A 19,406-nucleotide genomic window follows, 5' to 3' on the forward strand; every position below is an offset into this window, starting at 1 on the left:
GCACAGGTCGGGACGCGGGGCCGGGAGGGGGGGAGGGTGCCTCCAGTGACGAGAAGGACGCGGGGCAGGCAGGCCGCGAGGCAGGGAGGGGGGGGGGCTGCAGGTGCTGCTTTCCCTTTGTCGCGCTGGCCCCCCTTCCGGCGTCACGGGCCGCGCTGCAGATGAGGCGAGATCCATGCGTGTCAGCGGCCGCGGCCCACCAGCCAGATACCATCCACGTCGAAGCCGAGGCGCTGGCGAGCTCTGAGGTGGACAAGGCAGGCAAGGGAGGTGGATGAGCGATCTTTCAAAGCACGCCGGGCAGCTACCAGTCTGACGCTGGGCCGTGCGCCAGCCTTCCGCCCACCCCAGGGTGCAGGCGGGGCCCGGGCCGCCCGCAGCCGGCGCGCGCCCCGCGCCGCGCCCGGCCGCCGCGCACCTGCGGGCGTCGCCAGTTTCACGACTTGGGCCGCCGGTGTGGCGGGCACCGCGCATCTGGTGAAAAACATGAGAGCGATGTCGTTGGTATCGTCTTGGTAGTCGGGATGGGTGAAAACCTTGGACAGGGAGTAGGGGACGCCCTCCGTGTCGGGCGCGTCGTAGGCCGTCCAGGCGCCTGGCAGCCGTGGAGCATAGGGGGAGTAAGCGCTTGCGGGAGTGGGGGCGCTTTCGAGATCCGGCCATGTGCGGGGCGGGCGACGCGAGAAGACGCGCTCCGAGCCACGTGGGGGGGCGCTGGCTTGTTGTTTCGCCGGTCCACTGCTGGAATGCCGCCAGACTGGGCCAGAGGCGCACGCAGGCAACCTCGGCCGGACTGCGCCTCGGACCGGTTCCCCCCCTCCCTCCCCCCTCTCTGTGCACACTATACCCACACCCGCTCACCGGCGTAAACTGCGAACTTCTTTGAGCTTTTCACGCCGCACTGCGTGACATGATCGGTGATAGCGGTAGGATTGATTGAGCGTGTCGTGGTCGCCCGCTTCTGGAGCCATCCAGGCTCTCTGGATTGGACTTTCAAGCATCAACGTTGTGTGATTGAGATCCAAGTGGCTACCGCCCGCGCCGATCAAAGCAGGCGTGCACAGGAAATACCTGCGAGCATGAGGGCAGACCCATCTGATCGAGGCCGAAAATCAGGGGTGGCTGCGCTCCGCCTGCTGCTTGTCACAAGCGGAGGGAGGGAGATGCCATGCGCGACCCGCCCGCTCACGTGCGCTGCAGTGAGCCCGACGTCCTCGCGAATGAGGGTCGCGCCGCACACGCCAAACTTGCCCTCCATAATCCCCAGCTGATACTTGAACCTGCAGCGGGGCGGTTGAGAGCGCGTTTTTTTGGGGGGGAGGGGGCGGCATGACCTGAGAGCGGGCAGCGTGCCCGCAGTAAAGTGCGCGGGCATGCCAGGGGTCAGGTCGGGCTGGCTGCTGTTTTTGATGCCATAGGTGCGATGGCCTGGCTTCCGCTGCTCTGAGCCGCATCAGTCGAAGGAGGCATAGCATGACCTGGCCGCCGCTGCCAGGCTGGTTGGCGGGAGCGCGGCAGTGCGCTGCTCATGCTGGCGCTTTTCACCGGAGTCCGCCATTTCCAGCAAGCTGGACACCCCATGGCTTCGATGGCCCGCTGCTTGCACACGGCTGAATGCAACAAGGACGTGTGGTATGGGGGCGCACCTGTTCTGCGGGGCGGTCTTGCCGCCGACCACGGAGGGCGTCACGGTCCCGCTGCCCGGCGCAGCACAAGACGCACTCGCCAGGAGCGCTGCGGCCACCGCTGCCGCCAACAGTAGCGGGTATGCGGACTTCTGGGTGAATGGTTTCCTCATCACGCCCTGGGTGTTAGGTACGTCAGCGGCGGTGTAACCCATGCCAAGAAGAAGGTCGCGCACTTGGCCACTGGCAAGCGGCGTACCACAGCAGCCGGTGCTGGCGTGCGTGAATAGGCAGATCAACGCACGTCCTTGATTCTGATATCACTATCGGAGCCCCCACAAGCGACGTAGTGATACTGTAGAGATCCGGTCACAGTCTGTAACCACGCACGACGGCTTTCAATATGCTGGTTATGATGGTGTGGTGTAACATTTTGCTTTTTCGAGATCCTGCCTTTACTCGAGGAGTGGTGCGTGTGTTGCTGGGGTGCGAAATGGCTCGTGCGCCCTGCAGTGGTCGGCCCCCGACTGCTGCATAGCTGTTTGCCTCCTTGGCGGCCCGACGCGCCACAAACAAGCCCTCCATGGCCTTCAAGCACCTGTGATCACACAGAATACCCGAAGTGCAGCCACTTTGACCAGCGGAACGTGGGCGCTGCTTGGTTCCGTAGTTACTACTTTATACTACTCATACAGTTGCAAGCGCGGACTGGAAACCCTCAGTGCAGACGCATTACCTTACCATACAACACATCACAATACTTTGCACAGCTGCTGCGGCCTCTTTCTGTGCTGTTGCAGGTGTGTGCTGGCGAATGGATTCTAGAAGGGTCTGTGGGTGCCCTCGGTTTCTTTGTATTGGGTCCGGGGTCAGCCAGGGTTCATCACCACCAATGGCTGGCCAGCCGTTGGCTCGGCCTAGAATCCCTTCACCACGAGCTTTGAGCATTTACATACTGCATAACGTTGACAACATGACACTGCACTACACAGGTTTTAGCTTTGCCAGCGGCGACAAGAACACCCTTTGGACAAGGGAGAACCCCCGCCTCTGTGAGCACAGGTGACGCCCTTTATGGCAGAGGGCGGAGGCGGCGGGTGCGGGATGCAGTGAGACGGCACTTGCCTTCTATAATCCAAGGGGATTGATTATAGCGCCTAGGTGATTTGGGAACCTTTTGGCAGCACCATCTCAAATCAAAACATGGTGATATCGCGGCTTGATGAATTCAGCCGGCAACCTACAGCGAATGGACCAGGAGGGGGCACACGAACTGGTGCAACGCGCCATTTTAGGCAGGCGGGTGTAGGTCATGCGCATCGCATGGCTGACCGCAAGCTGCATCGCTGTATGCGCTGAGGCAAAGCGTCAACCCTGCACCCATAAGCTGCCACTACAACTTGGATGATATCCCTAGGTGTCATTTATGAAGCTGTCGCAAAGACCGTTGAAGGAAAGCCTGAAACCTTGATGATGCCTAAGGATTGCATCCAAAAGCTTCAACTTAAACCTTGGGCTTCCCTGGACCTCGAGCCTTGGAGTGACAGCTGATTGTGCTGCCCCTGCTGCAAGACGTGTGTGTGTTCACGCCCGGGTGGGGCGAGCAAACCGCCGAGCCTTGATGCATGCCGGTGAATGCAATGCATGCAGGCGGTGCTGAGACGGCTGGCCCCCCATCCCCCAGCCACTTGAAATGCCATTGCGCTCACGCCGACGCCCTTCAACCACTGGCTGGCGTCTCCCTGCACCGCCGCTCTCGTGAGGGCAAGCTTGCGCCATAATGCGTGCACCAACCCAGCAACAACCTGCCCGCACTGAATACGCCACATGAAACCAACTCAGCAGAGAGATTTACCCTGGACACGCCAGCTCATAGGCAGGAACTCAGGCATGTCCTTCATGCGTGCACAATCCGAGTGCTGCAAAGCAACAGCGCTTCAGCTCACGCATCGGGACGCGCGGCATCGCACGTGCACACTTCGAATGGGCAATATGCAAATGATGAGAAGCAGATGGCCTCCACAGTTTGGAGCCAGTGCTTCTCTTTGCAAGCAGGTCCTACGAAGCAGATTTCAGGGTGATGGTTTCAGAAGAGAAGGGGCGGCTGTGCAGTGGCGCACATATGCGAGCAGGCAACGCAAAGCCTGGCAAGCAAGCGGCAGTGCTCGGATTTAATCACGTTTGTATGCAAGTGAGTGTGCGGTGCCGCAGGGTGTGTATGCAGAAGGTGCAGGCGTCCCACCAAAATAGTGACAAATGCACCGCATGCAGCGGGATTCATGTTGTGAGCAGGCAGCGCATGTGCGGGCGCACGTGTCGAGGAACGACAAGCTTGCACAGTTGCATTCCGCAGATCAGTTCATATCTGATTACGGTCGGCGCGCACAAACTAGACAAGCAGGTTTTGAGGTGGACCGCCGTAAGGCAAAGGGGCGTGAGACTGAACCTCGCGAGCCGCCAGGAAATGCATGATGCGGTGTGGACAAAGGGCAAAGAGCTTCCTTCATCCCTTCCCGCGAGCTTCAAAATCCTGGTCAAGTGCGCATGTCAATAAAATGGCGCATGGACAAGCCAAAGAAGGCATCCGCGCCTGCATCAATTGTCCTGGGGGGAAAACAAAGGGTGTGCGCTGTTTATTCCCAAGCGCTCGTGTGAGCAACGAGCTCACGGGGAAAGGTCAGCCGATAGCTTTACAACTTGCGGGGTTGACGAGCCACGCAAGCTGCACGCAGGCGGGGCGTCTGACGTTGAGACGCAGACATCGGCAGAGCCGTGGCAGCCAGTGACAAGTGGTGACAATGGCCGTTGGGAGGGCAGAGGTCCAGTTGGTGGCAGAGGAGAGAAGCAGTTCAAAGAAACACGCCAGAAATAAGCCCGCTTTGGCAGCTGATTTGGAGGTTGGTGGCTTCTCCGGCAGCGTTGGTCCAACTGCCGCACAGAACAGCAAACTCCAGCCGTCATTTCGAGGGGAGGCAAGGGGCGTGTTTGATGACGCATGCCTAGGAGGTGTAGACGTACTTAGCCCTCCAGGAGCCGATGGGGGTGCGTGCGCAGCTGAACTTGCGCTCGTCTCCGGTGGTGCACAGCCTCACGGGGACAAAGGGGGCGTGCAGATCGCAGAAGGTGGTGTCCGCGTTCCTGCCCGGCTTCACGTTCAGGCTGAATGCGGCACACCCCTTCTTCGTGTTGGCCGCGGCGGCGCAGGCGGCCTGGCATTCGGTGAAGCCCTGGCCGGCCTTGAGCTTTGTGGACTTGGAGGGCTTGGCGAACCAGCTGCTGGTGTTTGAGACCTGGACGAATGTCAGGTCGGCCGTGGCAACACAAGCCTTCTTCACCTGCATGCACATGACAGCCATCAACATATTGATGATGATGTTTGAAGGCGTGAGCGGGTTCAGGTGAGCAGCAGCCGCACAGGCTTACAAGGTGATGCTGGGAGCTGTGATGGTGGGAGGGGCAGCCTGTACTGCGCCGCCAGTGCAAAAGCCCAGCTGCGCCTGACACCTGCCCTTGCAGCGTGCCCTACTTGGAATATGATTGGCTTCCAGGAATACATTGCTGCAAGTCCATTGACAAATGTAAAATCAACAAGCGCAGCAGTCAATAATGCTACAATCGATTGTGTCTGTCACGGCGACTCATTTTCCTTGTACCAATCAAGCGCCATCCAACTGTCGTCAGCCGAAAGCGCAACCCACCGCGTCCAGCTGCCAGCCGATGTACTCCAGGTAGAAAGGAACCGACGCGTAGACGCCAGGGTTGCCGGCTTGACCGCATCCATTCCTGCGAGGGCGCCGTGCGAGGAGGGGCAGCGAGGTTGAGCGAGCGCGGTGGCCGCAGAACGTCCAAAGGTGTCGAGAGCTGCGCCACCCTCGAACCCACCAACACCTTGAGGGCCGATGCTCCATCCCTCCTTGCACGAGCAATGTGCCCGTTGTTGCGAGGCCGGGTTCATTTCAGCGCAGCAAAACACGCGCTCTCACCCGTACGAGACAACGCCAACAAGGCGGTCGTCCGCGGCAGTGCCAGCCAGGGGGTTGGCGGCGTTCTTGACGTTGAAGGTCAGCGGGCCGCCGCTGTCGCCTGCAACGCAACGGGCACAGAGAGAGCAGGGCGGTCGAGGCGCGTCGCGTGGCCGCGAGGGCTCCTGATGCATGGCCTTCCTGCATGTCATTGCCTGGGGTGCAGGTCAGCAAAGGAAGCGAAGGAAGCTAGGTGCGTGGCAGCAGGCTGGCCCGCCGCGACACCTACCCTGGCAGGAGTCCTGGACGGGCACGCTGCCGCCATCCACCTTGGGCAGCCCCGTTGTGCTGCGGAGACACGGGCATCGTGAGGTATTTTGTTAGCGCATGCAGGAGAGTACGAGCGCACGCAAGAGTGGGCCAGGGGTGAGAAACAACGCAGCGCCCCACTGCGCCCAGGGACATGAAAACAGCACTCCTTTCCGTGGCAAGAGCTTGGTCACGCGACCAGCTTCTGAAAGCGCTTGGAGTATGCGTGAGTCTGGAGGGCATATGTCCCTGTAGCGGGTGAAGGCTGCGCACAGCGCGGAGCACTTTCCTGGCGGCAATACTGACTGGTATACGATCACTGCTTGCTTGATTCAAACCAAAAGAGCGCGGATGACCCATGCGTGCTCACCAGATGTTTGTGGGGTCGTTCTGCGAGTCGGCGCAGGTGGGGTTGTACTTCAACAGCGCGTACTGCAGCTTCTCAGGGGTGGCACCCTCTTGCCCCTCCGCGTCCGCGCCTTGAGAGGTAGTGCCCCTGTGCAGGCGGGACGAGGGCAGCGGTCACTCGGTGGGGCGGACCACTTCGACATTGGACAAACCGCTGCGTGCTTATGCCCCCCCCCCCAAAAAAATGCTTCAAGGGCAAAAAAGGTGAAGGTTTGGGGTACAGCTCCAGCTAAGATCTGCGGAGAGAGTTGACAAAGCGCTGCCCTGCAGTGCACATCTGCCCGCCCGTGTCAGCTCGGTCGACCCAATGTCGTCTATCCGCACCCTCTATTGCTGCTGTGCGGGACGCGTTGCTTTACCCCAATCCTGCCTCACCATCCTCGGCCCTGCTCACCAGCCAGAAACCACCCAGGTCGACGCGTTGGCAGCGGCAAACTCTGCGACACAGCGGGTGAGCAAGGAGTGCGTGGTGAGGGCAGCACAACGACCACCACTTAGCAGAGCGTCTCATAGAGTCCATGGCGTCTGCCTTGAGGTGCAGACACGGGCACCCAGCTGTGGGGCTTGAGTTGGCCGCCCGAGCTCATCATTGTCCCTATGCATGCGTGCCCGCCGAGCATGTCCGCCTCAATGTTCTCAAGTCGTGATGGTGCCCACCTGCAGCCGTGGCGAGCTTGACCACCTGGACGTTGGGCGTCCCTGGAGTCACACACTGCGTCAGGAAGACGATCGCCACATCGTTGTTGTACTCCTCCTCGCCGTTGGCCTTTACCTTGCCATACAAGCTGCGCGCAAGGAGGAGGCGGCAGGGCTGTTCAAAAGAGTGCAGCATTGCTAGGTGACTGCGCACACTGCAGCAGCAGCAGCAACACCAGCAGGTGGCAATACATCAGCATGAGTAGTGCGAGACCCACTTGCTCAATCCCCCAATCAAGGCCACCTCCCCCCTCCGCCAAATTCCTTGCGCGACACGTGGTTTGCACGCGGCACACCAAGGCATGGTTGCAAAGCTGTGTGGGGTTTGGTGTCTGAACCTACGGGTGGTTGAGGACCTTGGAGATGGCAAATGGTGAGCCCTCAGTGTTGGCGTTGTCGTAGTTGGTGTAGGCGCCTGGGTGCAGTGTGGCGGGTTGAGGGGTGCGGGCCGGGTTGTCAGAGGCAGAGTCGTAATTGGGATCCTTGATGTTGATTGCATGGATGTTGACCCGTGTGTGAAGTAGACTTCACTGGGGGTGGCGGGGCTGGAAGAGAGTTGTGGCAGGTGCCGGAAATTGGGGCACAGACACGAGGTGCAGCACCGAATCTCCAGCAGACTGGAAGACAGTCTGTGTTGCATGCGCACCTGCGTAGATCTGGTACTTCTTTGAGGCCTTGATGGTGCACTGTGGCAGGCACGCATATGAGGGAGTGCATGAGAAAAGCCATGTCAGCTGATAGGTGGAGCCGCACGACCCGCCAGCAGCAATACTGCACCGCCCACGCACCCAGCCAGAGCGCCCCACCCGGCAAGCACGCAGCCCTGCCCTGCCAGTCGCACCCAGCAGGGCCCTGCCGGTGCTCGGCGTGCCCCACGTGCGCCCTGTACGCTCACGTGCGCGGCAGAGAGCGCCACATCCTCACGGATCAGGGACGCGCCGCATGCGCCCGACTTGCCGACCTTGACCCCGAGCTGGTAAAGGAACCTGGGTCATGTGGGGATTTGACGGCGTGGGTGTTAGTGTCAAGGCATGATTGCAGCATTGTCAACGTCGCAGGACGGGTGCAGCTGGTTGGGAAAAAGTATTCAGACGCGATAGGTGGCATTCAGATGTGGCAAGGCGTGTATATCATCTTCAGGAAGCAGGCGGGTCAGGGTTGATAGGTGTGCGTCGGGCGTGCCAAATGATTGGCTTGCGATTAGTCAACGACCAACACGGTGAGGGTAGCTGGCCCGGCCATGTGCAAAGCGCTACAGAACAGGCGGCAGTCGCCTGCTAGATGTATCAAACGCTGGCAAGGCCCGGGTGGTCCACATGCACGGAGGCGCACCTGGCCTGGGGAGCCGTGGCACCGCCCACGATGGAGGGGGTCACGCTGACACCCTCGCTGGGGACTGCAAGCGCAGCCAGGGCTGCCACTGCCCCAAGCAGAAACACCACGGCTGGCATCGCTTGGAAGCCAGCTTGCCTCATGTTGGCTGCGCGAAGGGGGTGTAACCCGGCTGCAGAGGTCAAACACCTCGTAACTCAGTAACGCGTGCAGGCTGCAATCGTGCGAGACGTTATCGCAAATTCGAATCGCATGTGCTGTGGGGTTTCGTGCTGAACGGACTGGTTACGTTCTACCTGTTCCACGGTGTTTCCGTGGCCGGTCCCCTCGTACCGAGTGCCAACATCATCATGCCGGGCCAGTTTACCGACGTGGCCACGTGTTTTTTGTCATCATAAAAATTTCTGGAGTTTCAGCCGACAGTTGACACCTGGTTGCAGGGCGGGTGATGGCAGGCAGCGGCGGCTCGGCTGGCGGGCAGGTGACGTGACAGACCTGGCGGCGGGGAGGCGGCGACCCGCGCAAACATTACTCCTGATTGCCTAGCACGCGCCTACACACGACGAGGCTAGCAGTGGTTAAAAATAGTTTATGATCATGGTGAAAAGGTTTCGCACCTCAAATTGCAGGTGTGTGATCGAATTTGTTGGAAACATCTGTGCTGCTGGCTGCGATCTCGTCACCTCGGACAGGGCCATGCTGAGCAGGGCCACCACGGCCTGCAGAGGCCTGCAGCTCCGCTGCTTTGGTGAAAATCTGTGTGGCCATTTATTTCCCCTGCTGGTGTTTGCCACCGCCATCCGAAGCACTGGCTGCATTTCCACGCAGGGCCACAAAGCTGTCGTCACCGTGACTCCAAAGCGGCACTCTGTCCGGAATGCACAACCAAGGTTGCCTGCAGGTGGGTTTGCTGACGATGGCCTTGTAAGCTCTTGCTATTATGTACCAAGTTGCCGAGCAGCAGGGCCTTCTTGTCACGCGCAACCAGCTCCGGCGCGCAGCCAGCTCCGAGTGAGCCGCCGCCTGACCTTCCGCCTTCCGCCCAGACCTCATCGCCCTTCAGGCCGGGCCGGCAACTGCTCTTGCAAGAGCAGTTGCTCGGCCTGCTCTTCCCTGCATCTCTGTAATGTTCGTCCTGCGCGTGTAAGTCAGTGTATGATTACTCTTCTGCCAATCAGCCTTTGGGGAGGAGACCGGGGGCAGCAGGGCCACGCCAAAGCACGCAGCAGCCGCGCACCCCGCTCTGGGCCCAGAGCAGCTAGCCTGAGACAGGTAGAATGACACTTGCAGCCGCCCCCAGACGGGAAGCTGGACGCTCAACTAGGCCGATCAAGTGTTGGATTGAACACGCGTGCATCTGTCAGGGCCGCCAGCCCGCCCGGAGCCCATAGTGCACAGGCGCCCGTCGTGCACAACGTTCTTGCTCGTCTGCTGTCTCTGTCACAGTCCATGCTGGGTCAGTGTAACAAGCAAGCCCTTTTGCCCTGTCGCGCCGCACACTCCACTGGTGGCTGCCACGCTTACATCAGGTGTTGGCGGGGTCGTGGGGCCAGCAAACTACCGCTGCGTTGCAACCACAGCCGCGTGCAAATGGAGCTCCTGTTGCCCTTGCCTTCAAGGGGAAGAGCACTGGCACTGACCGAATGCCACGCCAGTGTCAGAGACCAAGTCCACTTGTGCATGGACTCTAATTGGCAGGTTGGATGATCTAATAAATAACCTCATGCAGGCAAAGCGGGTCAACATGCACACAGTGGTCTGCACAGATTTGCAGCCGCAGCCTGCAGCGGCAAGCCCTGCCGCAACCCCGCTGCGCCGGCACAAACTGGCCGTTCACAGTCACAATCTGGGGGGTCAAGATACAGTGTCGTAGAGGTCCTGGACCAATAAAGCGCGCTGGCCGTGGCTCGCACCATGATGGCGTCAAAGACATGCCAGGGCCGGGAGAGGTCGGCAAAGGGCCCGCCCATCGAGTGCGAGCTCCAGCACTCGGCGCCATCGGCCCCTGGAGACAAGATGATTGTGCCTGTGTGTATTATTGCCATGCAGCCTGGCATGTGTGCGCTCAATCTGGAGACGGTGGGGCGGGTGCGGCCCCATATTGCACTGTTCATCACAACTGGTTCAGCACCAAAGTAGCAGTATTGGCGTCGTTCTTGCACACACACCCCACGGCTGGTTGGCGTTGAGCCATTGGCTCATGATGGGGTGGCTGCATGGAAGGTGCAAGGTTCAATGATCTTCACCAATTGAGGAGCGCTGTGCAGTGGGCATGCACAAGGCCAAGATTTGGGAAGGGGACGCGCCTCATATGTTGAAGTGGGGTTCTGCAGGTTGGTCGGAAGGTGGGGGATACCAAGCCCTGCAGCCCTGCTGGGGACGCCCAGCACCAGGCCGTCTTTGCGCCAGCAACCCAGACGCCGGGCCCACCGCGCGCACTTGGCGGCCAGAGCGCCAACCAATACTGAACTTTTTATTGTTGTCTGCTGAGCACACAACCGCCGCAACCGGATGGGCTTCGTGCCTCACGCTGCGTGCCTCACGGGGGAGCGAGCTCCCACGACTAAGCGGGGCCGCCGAGCAGTGCAAGCAGGTCACGTGTAGACCCATCTGCTCCTCCAAGACCCGAGCGACGGCCTGCCACACTTGAATTTCTTTGCGTCCGCGGCGGCGGCGCACAGCCGCTGGGGCACCCATTTGTAGTAGACGTCGCAGTACGTCGTGTTTGATTTCTTCCCCACGTTGACGCTCATGCCCAGCGCCGCGCAGCCCTTGCTGCCCGCGGCATACTTGTTGCAGAGTGCCTGGCATTCCGGCAGGCCCTGGCCGGCCTTGAGTTTGGCGGACCTGGAGGGCTTGGCATACCAGCTGGCCGAGCTCGACTCCTGGACAAACGCGAGCGTCGGGCTGGGGCCGCAGGGCTTCTTGACCTGGGCGTGGAGCGGGAGGGCGCAGCGGTGCACAACAGCACAGGTTGAGCTGCACGGGCGAAAGAAGGAAGAACATGGGGGGGGGCATGCACGGACGATGAGGATGCGGCAGGACGTTAATTTGGCAGCGCTGCTGAGGTATCAGGAAGCGCAGGCCCGCCTGTCGAACTCGACACCCAAGCAAGCCGGCCGCAGCCACCGCGACCAATGCAGGCAGGAGCATTGTACTTGCCAATTTATCGCGCGTTTGCCGTCACCTTAAAAAAGTCGCGCACGCGAGCCCCCGCCGTGCGTCCACCCTGACAGCATGCATCTGTCCGGCATGCTGTGCGACGGAGCTTCTTCCAAACACCTCGCTTCCATCCCTCGTCGCCCCACCCGCCTTGCTCACCGTGTCCACCTGCGCGGTGATCCAGTCGTGCCAGTAGGGAATGCTGGTGTACACCCCTGGTGATGCTTCCTGGCCGCACCCTGCAGGCCTGCGGATCAAGCGACGAGAGTGGGTGCACAAGGGCAAGCAACCAAACGCAGCACGTGAGCCGGGCTGTTAGGTGTCTAGGTGGTGCCATCATTGGACAAAGCCCTGGTCCTCGGGGCGGGGTAGGTGCGGACGGAGGGCATGAGTACAGCCTCGCACCCTGCAGCAGATATGCGGCCAAAACAGCAGGTACGGGGCCCGCCAACACTGCGGAAGTTGCGCTTGCGCTTCAGCAAGCCCGAATCTGAAGACCCAACACGCCCAACAAGCAACTTCCAGCATGCTGCACCCGCCACAAGTCGCGCCCACCCAAATGATGTGATCCCAACGAGGCGGTCGTTTGAGGGGTCACCGGCCAGGGGGTCCGCTGGGCTGCCCACGTTGAAGGTTAGCGGGCCGCCGCTGTCGCCTGTTGAATGCAGCCAAGGCGCAACGCGGGTTTGTGTGTGACCATTTTTATGCATGTGTATGTACATAAACCTAGGTATAGTTGCATGTGTGTGTATGTGTTGTGCGTTTGCACAATGCACGTGCATATGTGTACAAGTCCATGCAGGCGGGCATGTAGCCATTTGCAAGCATCCGAATTCACGTCCTCAAGCCCATCTGGCGGCGTGCCCCTGACGAAACGCAGTCAGCAGTTGCGCCAGCGCAGTGCAGCGCTGGCTGCATGTCCGCGCTCACCGAGGCAGGTGTCCTGGTTGGGTACCGCTCCATTGACTGCGGCCAGCCCTTGCGCACTGCCGTGCGCGAAAAGGGCACCAGGTGAGAATCAGGCGCGCCGTCAGCCAGTCAGTAGCAAGCTCCGGCCAACAGGTGGAGAGGAGAGCGCATCCACCTGGACCTGCCAGGCCCGATGCAGACCCGTGATTGTGACCGAAGCTGTTTATCCCTCCGGATCCACCTCCCTGTTGCCCTGTCGTGGTCCCGAACCGCCTGAAGACCCACCCGATCCCGCCGTTGCGAGTGGTCCCAAAACTAACAGTGTCTAGCTCACCAGATCATGGTGGAACCGTTGATGGGCTCCGGCGCGTACCGCGCCTGGCAGGCCCCAGGGCTGACGTACTTGCCCAGGCCGTACTGCAGCACAGTCGCAGATGCGCCGCCGATGCCCACGTTGTCGGCCCCGCTAGAGGTCGAGCCCCAACCAGAGAAAAGCCAGGTGGAGCCGCTCCCATATGCAGCCAGGTCTGTGGAGAGGGGGCGGCGCCGCGGCCCCAGCGGGTGGGTGGGTTCGTTGGGGCGTTTGAGTCAGGGGCAGCATAAGAGAGGGGCCAGCCCGTTCCCCAGGTGAGTGCGCCTGATGGGCTGGTTGTGCCGCAGCATTTCGCGGATGGCCTGGTTCTCCCCAATCTCAATATCCTTGCAATTGCAGCAGCCGCCATCCCCTTCAGTTCCCCTGTGCCTCTACGCGAGCCTCACCGTCTCGGGTGGCCAGCTGCACGGGCCTGGCGGCGGGCGCCACACTCGCGGCGCAGGTTTTGAGGAATACGAGGGCGAGGTCGTAATCGTTGAGCGCAAAGTTGTAGTCCGGGTGGGACAGGGTCTTGAGCAGTGGCACCTGCTTGCCCTCTGTGCCAGGGCGGTCCGGTGCTGTGTAGGCGCCTGGGGGCCCGGCAGGCATGCGGGCGCAGGACAGGCGCGTCGCGGCGTGAGGGTGCGTTTTCAGCATGAGCGTGAAGGCTGTTCGCGTTTGTGTGGCACGGATGGGCCCCGATCGAGCACGAGGGCCGACGCGGTAGGGGGCAGGTGAGACAGAATAGGGGTGGCAAATCAGGGTCTGGAGGGCTTTCAAAGGCGCCTGTCAGCCTGTCAGCGCGAGGTTGCTGTGGCGCGCGGGCCCTGGCTCACCTGCCCACAGTTGAGTGGATCTTGATGTAGAGGGCCGGCACTGCGCGTGGGGCGGGGTTTTGACCGCGCAAGGCACCGACGTGCGGTAGCTGAGGGCGCCGGCGGCGGTAGGCCAGGGAGCCGGGTGCGTGCGGGGCGAGGCCCCCGCGAGTCGCGGCTGCTTGTCTGCCGCCGGCCGCAGCGTCAATCTGCACCCCGCCAAGCAAGCTGCGAGGCTCGCTCTGCGCCTGGCTATTCCTTCATCTCTTGGAGCGGGTCGCCTGCAGTTGTGCAGCTGCACCCGCTTGCACAAACGGTCAACACCCCCCCCCCCCAAAAAATACGCGGACTCACGTGTGCTGCAGTGATAGCCACGTCCTCGCGAATCAGCGCAGCGCCGCACACCCCTTGCTTGGTTTTCAGCCACAGCTGATACATAAGCCTGTGAGTTCAGCGGTCGCGTGCATGACGCGCCATCAAGCGGCGATCGCGGGGCAGCAGCGAGTCGTGAAGTCGGTCCTGTGCACGCTCGATGTTGGGGGTCAGGTGTGAACTGCGGTTTTGATGGTGCCCAGGGGCAGCAGACCCACCTGCTTGCAGGCGCCGAGGCCCCGCCAACAATTGACGGAGTCATGGGGCCGCCCTTCTGCAGCAAGCCACGGGCGCCGGGGCCTGCCCATGCGGGTGGGGCCAGCAGCAGGACCAGCACTGTGAGCAGCAGAAGCAGCAGCGGAGGCGCCACGGCTCCGCAGACTGCAGAGGGCCCCAGCTTCATGGTATAGTATGTGATTTATGATAGTACTACGATTCACTGTGTTGCTCGCTCTGACAGTGCTGCACCCGCGCTTCTTTGTTCCTGATGCTGCGTTTGGCTGGCTGCCAATGACTTGTTGGACTTGGATGCTGACCAAAAGTGCCACATTGGACATCACGCCACCCTGTGATCTTGACACTATGATGATGAGGGGACGGTGAGCAGGAAGCAGGAACTTGGGGCACGCGGAGAACTCGCACACCCCGATCATAACGGACCGCCAAGCGTCGAGTCGTGTGGTTCTAGATGGCGTCATTCATCAGTATGCGATATTCATATCCACAACTCATGTCGAGCCTGGCTCCTACAACACCGGTATGCTGCTTGGAAGAGGGCGAGTGTCAACTGTGAACTCCTGGCCTTCGGGCGCATGAACAGCACGCGAAGGCTCACAAGTGATTTAAAAGTCCGTTTATTTCAATGGTGAGGCGCCGTGTCAGCTGCGGCGCTTTCAGGGGCGATTGCGTGCAAAAGCAGCGGTCCGGCCGTCCTGCAGGCGGTGCATTGCTGTGCAGATCGCGCCCTGTGGAAACACTTTCCTCGTGCGCACCTCTTGTACAGGAGCATGTACAGCTGCCAATTCATCAGGAGCATCAGCAGCAGCCTGCAAACGAGGCTGCGCTCCTCCTGCAGGCGGCGTGCTCGGGCGACGCAGCTGCCGCGGCGTATCTCTTGGAGCGCTCCGGCGGCGCCGACCTGGCCGGCGTATGTGATGCGAAGGGCTGGAGTGCCACGCACTTGGCGGCAGCAAGGGGCCATGAAGCAATCATTTGGGCCATCTTGAGGGAGCGGCGGCGCGATGGTGCGGGAACGACGGCCTCTGGCCCAGAAGCTCGTGCCATTGGCGTGGACGCGCGCACCGCGCACTCTGGCGCCACGGCCCTGCACCTCGCCGCGAGGGCCGGCCATGTCGGCTGCGCGGAAGCCCTTCTTCGCCTCGGCGCGGATCCTGACGCCGCGGACGCGCGTGGATCAACCCCTCTCATGAACGCTGCCGCCGGCCGCGGCGCCGGCGGCGGCGGTCCCATGGTGCGCCTCCTGCTCCTGGCCGGCGCGGACTGCAACGCGGCCAACCAGTACGGCCTGACCGCCCTGCATTACGCCGCGCGGCGCTTCTCGCGCGACGCGGTTGTGGCGCTGCTGGAGGCCGGTGCGCGCCCCGACATCGCTGCCGCGGGCGCCGGCGGCCGCACGCCCCTGGCCATGCTCGCCACCAGCTGTGCTGACCCGTCAGTGGCGGACGCGGTGGCGATCGTGTGGGCGCTGCGCGACGCAGGCGCGCGCCTGGGGGCCGCAGAAGCGCCCGGCGGCGGCGGCGCCGAAGGGGCGGCCGAGGGGCAGGCCGGTGTGGCCGGGGCGCCCCTGCGCCTGGCGTTTGGGCCTGACGGCTGCGCGGCCGCAGCCGTCGCGCTGCGCCGCGCCGCGGAGGACGCCGGCGAGCCGCTGCCCGCGCGCGCAGACGGCGCGCTGGCGGCGCGGCTGCTGCGGCTGCTGGAGCGCCAGCGTGCGCGCCGGCGCGCGGCAGAGGAGAGCGTCTCGTCCCAAGAATCGTCAATTTTTGCGTTGTCAAGTGTCACCCCACGCCACGCAGAGCTGGTTGTTCGTGCAGCGGGCGCTCTCAGGCGGCTGCCGGAGGCTACTGCATGCAAGGCGCTGTGCGCTGATGAGATAATCCCTGACCGGGGGCGGGTTCCAAGGAATGGACGAGAGCAGGGGTGGCGGCGGGAATTGGAGTCTGTGTAATGACGTGCGTGGGGCTCCATGGTCCAGGGCAGCACCAGCACAGCATAAAGGAATTTGTGCAGGCAAAGGAGGAAGGGCATTATCTTCAACATTATCACTATCATCATCATCATTATCATCATCATCATCCGCAGCAGCAGCAGCCTCATCAGCAGCAGAGCAGCAGCAGCAGCACTGCTGCTGGGTTCAGCAAGAGCAGCAGCAGGAGTAGCAGCAGAAGCAGCAGGAGCAGCAGCACGAGGAGCCAGATGAAACAGCAGCGAATTGACAGGCGCAAGGCAACAGCGGGACTGAGCGTTGCAGTCAAGGGAGGGCGAGGCATAGTACTGTAGCCGCACAAGCCAAGCAAGGGACGCTGGAAGGACGGGAGGCGCGTCGGCCAGCACTCATCAAGACCCGCATCATCGTCGTTCGAGTGCATATTGATATCATGACAAGTGTTTGCCGTAAATACACCTGTAGTGCTGGTGTATGTTCCGTCCGAGCCTGTCACGACACGGAGTGGTTGTGCAGGATCAGAAGTGGTGCACCTTATCCCATCCCCTGGCGTACATGAGGTGTAAAGTACAACCCTCAGCCGGGCCACCCTGCGGAGCCCTTTTCCATGCATCCAATTAGAGTGAGTAGTTGTACTGCCTAACTGTTCAGCAGACCGTTCTAAATTGCCCTCAAATTGTGCCTCCAGCAAGTGCTTCGGTGTTTCCAACGTCAGTTTGACTGGCAATGCAGAGCATTGACAAGCAGTGCTGTTCAGCATGGCTGGCAGGTGATGTACTGGCTGAATCAAACACCGTACACCGTACAGTATGCGCTGCATCAAGTTTTGATATCAGAAGTGTTGTGGGGCCGCAGTGGTCGGTTGCGGGCACCTGCTCGTGCTGTCACTTCAATGGCATCAATCCATCAAACCCCTTCGTCCTCCGCATGGCAGTCGCCCCTCACTGGTATTGATTGGCGCATAACGCAAGTCTAAAGGTTATTAGTATGCTTTTAGTTCACTCGACAAGCGGCGACCAGCCCCTTCGACGGTATCTGCTTCGGCTGTCACAGGCAGGACACTAGGGCGCTGTGGGTACGAAACCTAGATAAGTTTTGAATTCAGGTGGGTGCATACCGTATACTGCAGTCCCCTTCCGGTTCTGAAGTTTCGGTCTCCACAACGCAGCTGTGCCCCGGGGCCATCCAGCAGAGCCTAGTAGGTTTTTGTTTGTCGGCGTAAAGGCAGTGATTCATTTTTGAACCGTGGTTCAACCCGGAAGCCGTTTGCCATCAGCAACGCTCGGCTGTCCGCGCCAAGCGGGCACCGCTTGGTGCCTTTCCTGGATCAGAGGCGCCTTCTTGGGCACGTTGGCATGTGCTCCAGTGGACTCTGCACGCCCTGGTGTTGATCGGGCGCTGCACGAGTTCCGCGCGTCTCTTTCCGCCCGCATCCCGCCACAGGCCCGGCCAGCTGGGCGCCGCTCGCTTGTTGCTGCTAAGCGCAGCGGGCAAAGTGGCGATGCCAGAAGGGGCGATCGCTGCTGGCGCGCCTTCCGTGCACCACCTGGACCAGCAGCAGGTGGCCGGAAGCTGGGCCTCTGATGCCGCCGACGCACCAGCCCGCATGCGCCGCATCGCCTCGGCCCCCGCGCTCCGCGCCGCATGCGCGAGCAGTGCGGCCGCCGCCCCCCCGCGCCGTGCATGTGCATGCGCGACGGCGGCGGCCGGCGCGCAGCCTTGCAGCTGCCTTGAGGGCGGGCTCGAGGTGTACGTCGTGTCCCGCGCCTTCACCGAGTTTGCGGGGCCGCTGGTGAAGAAGATGAGCCCGGAGATGCGGCTGTCCCTGGTGGACCTGGGGCTCTGCCATTACATGACGGTGTTCAGGACGCCGGAGGGCAAGTACGTCCAGTTCGATTTCGGGCCGCACGGCGGGGACGTTGAAAAGGTCAACGGCCCCGTCGGCGCCTGGCTGCGGCGGGCGCGGCAGCAGCAGCAGCAGCAGCAGCAGCAGCGGCAGCAGCAGGCCGGCGGCGGCGGCATGCGGCAGAGCCCGAGCGCGCCTGCGCTGGAGCTGTGCGCGGCGCTGGCAGCGGCGGAGGGGGGCCGCGGCGATGGGTGCTGCGGCGCGGGCGACCTGGACGACTGCAGGTGAGAGGGCAGGTTGGCGTGAGACACCTCACCTGGGAGCCTCACCTGGGGGTTGGTCGGCATCCGTGCCGACGTGGCGCGTCTAGGACTCCAGCGCCAGCCGCGTCACTCGGCGATCCTGGGTGGGGGCCGCGAACACCCCGTCTGCCGGGTGTGTGCCTGGGGTTGAGAACCATCGTATGACATCCCCAATTGTACCTCCAGCCTTTGGCCCTAAGCAGGGCCAGGTTCCCCACTCAACCCTAAACTCAATGCCACGGTCTCAATCCGCCTGGCCCCCACTGCCGCACCCTCATGATACATATATTCAGGCCCAAGTCCAGCGGCGAGATCCGGGAGCGCGTTTTGGACGGCCTGCCTGCTGCGCACATGTACGTGGGCCGCACCAACCTGAGCCTCGATGATGTAAGGCTGTACAACAGCGGGCGCGCCAAGCAGTACCGCCTGCACGAGAACGACTGCAGGTGGGTGGGTGTTCTGGGGGCCGAGGGAGGACGTCTGCATCGAGATGGCGACAGAAGCTGTCAGCAGAGGCCGTCAGACGGGACCGGCCAGCTGGGGATAAACGGGGCGGCGCCGATGCGAGCGCGCTTCCGTGGCACACCCACAGCCAGCAGCGGCCTGTGCCACCTTGGGGACGCCGCTGGCCCGCGCCTCGGTTCAATCTGCCACTGTTTCAAACCTCCGCACCGCACCCCGGTTTGCGCTCTGTTTTGGTACCGCCAGGCACTACGTGAACCAGCTGGTGCAGTACGCCACCGGCATGGAGCACTCCACGCAGCACCTCAAGCGCCACCACTTTAAGTCGCGCCTCGCGACCAGCCCCTGGCTGCTGCACAGCTGGCTCGTCGAGGCCGGCCAGTTCGCGACCGACATCGGCAACTGGTCGCGCCTGCAGGCCGGCGGCGCCGCCGCCCTGCTGGCGATGACGGGGCGCGTGACGGTGGCGCACCTGAGAGCGATCGCGGCTATCGCGCACGCGAAGGGCGTGGCAGTCGGCGGCGGTGGCCCAGTGCTGCAGGGGTTGCCGTTGCCCCAGCTGATGCCGCTCCTGCGGTCCGCGCAAATCCATGTCAGCTCTGCGCTCGCCGCGGCCGCCGCAGCCGGCGCGCCCAACGGCGCAGCCGCGGCGGCCGCGGCTGCCGCGGCGGG

The 19,406-nt window shown here is 62.1% G+C and overlaps 4 protein-coding genes across 4 annotated transcripts in view; 1 reads left to right on the forward strand and 3 right to left on the reverse strand.

The window, feature by feature from the left end:
- Nucleotides 1-1,798, reverse strand: part of MNEG_2560 (hypothetical protein) — a gene marked incomplete at both ends in the record, with an annotated part of 3,977 nt that extends 2,179 nt beyond the window's left edge. Inside the window, 5 exons of the mRNA XM_014048961.1 lie at nucleotides 201-243; nucleotides 419-595; nucleotides 862-901; nucleotides 1,190-1,280; nucleotides 1,647-1,798. Of these exons, the coding sequence (XP_013904415.1) occupies nucleotides 201-243; nucleotides 419-595; nucleotides 862-901; nucleotides 1,190-1,280; nucleotides 1,647-1,798 (503 nt within the window). The remainder of the gene's footprint in view (nucleotides 1-200; nucleotides 244-418; nucleotides 596-861; nucleotides 902-1,189; nucleotides 1,281-1,646) is intronic.
- Nucleotides 1,799-4,624: 2,826 nt separating this feature from the next.
- On the reverse strand, nucleotides 4,625-8,475 carry MNEG_2561 (hypothetical protein; the record flags this gene model as incomplete). Its single annotated transcript, XM_014048962.1, has 11 exons — nucleotides 4,625-4,960; nucleotides 5,324-5,408; nucleotides 5,609-5,708; nucleotides 5,877-5,935; nucleotides 6,267-6,392; nucleotides 6,699-6,741; nucleotides 6,962-7,089; nucleotides 7,343-7,415; nucleotides 7,647-7,686; nucleotides 7,896-7,986; nucleotides 8,333-8,475. The coding sequence occupies 11 exons, from the start codon at nucleotides 8,473-8,475 to the stop codon at nucleotides 4,625-4,627; spliced, it is 1,224 nt and encodes a 407-aa protein (XP_013904416.1).
- Nucleotides 8,476-10,926: 2,451 nt separating this feature from the next.
- Nucleotides 10,927-13,412, reverse strand: MNEG_2562 (serine protease; the record flags this gene model as incomplete). Its single annotated transcript, XM_014048963.1, has 6 exons — nucleotides 10,927-11,262; nucleotides 11,654-11,741; nucleotides 12,050-12,149; nucleotides 12,425-12,480; nucleotides 12,738-12,930; nucleotides 13,163-13,412. The coding sequence occupies 6 exons, from the start codon at nucleotides 13,410-13,412 to the stop codon at nucleotides 10,927-10,929; spliced, it is 1,023 nt and encodes a 340-aa protein (XP_013904417.1).
- Nucleotides 13,413-15,368: 1,956 nt separating this feature from the next.
- The window catches only part of MNEG_2563 (hypothetical protein), a gene marked incomplete at both ends in the record, with an annotated part of 5,162 nt that continues 1,124 nt past the window's right edge, over nucleotides 15,369-19,406 (forward strand). The window contains 4 exons of the mRNA XM_014048964.1: nucleotides 15,369-15,922; nucleotides 17,568-18,254; nucleotides 18,566-18,718; nucleotides 18,981-19,258. Of these exons, the coding sequence (XP_013904418.1) occupies nucleotides 15,369-15,922; nucleotides 17,568-18,254; nucleotides 18,566-18,718; nucleotides 18,981-19,258 (1,672 nt within the window). The remainder of the gene's footprint in view (nucleotides 15,923-17,567; nucleotides 18,255-18,565; nucleotides 18,719-18,980; nucleotides 19,259-19,406) is intronic.

The sequence above is a fragment of the Monoraphidium neglectum genome (genome assembly GCF_000611645.1).
Source record: "Monoraphidium neglectum strain SAG 48.87 unplaced genomic scaffold scaffold00293, whole genome shotgun sequence".
NCBI lineage: Eukaryota > Viridiplantae > Chlorophyta > Chlorophyceae > Sphaeropleales > Selenastraceae > Monoraphidium > Monoraphidium neglectum.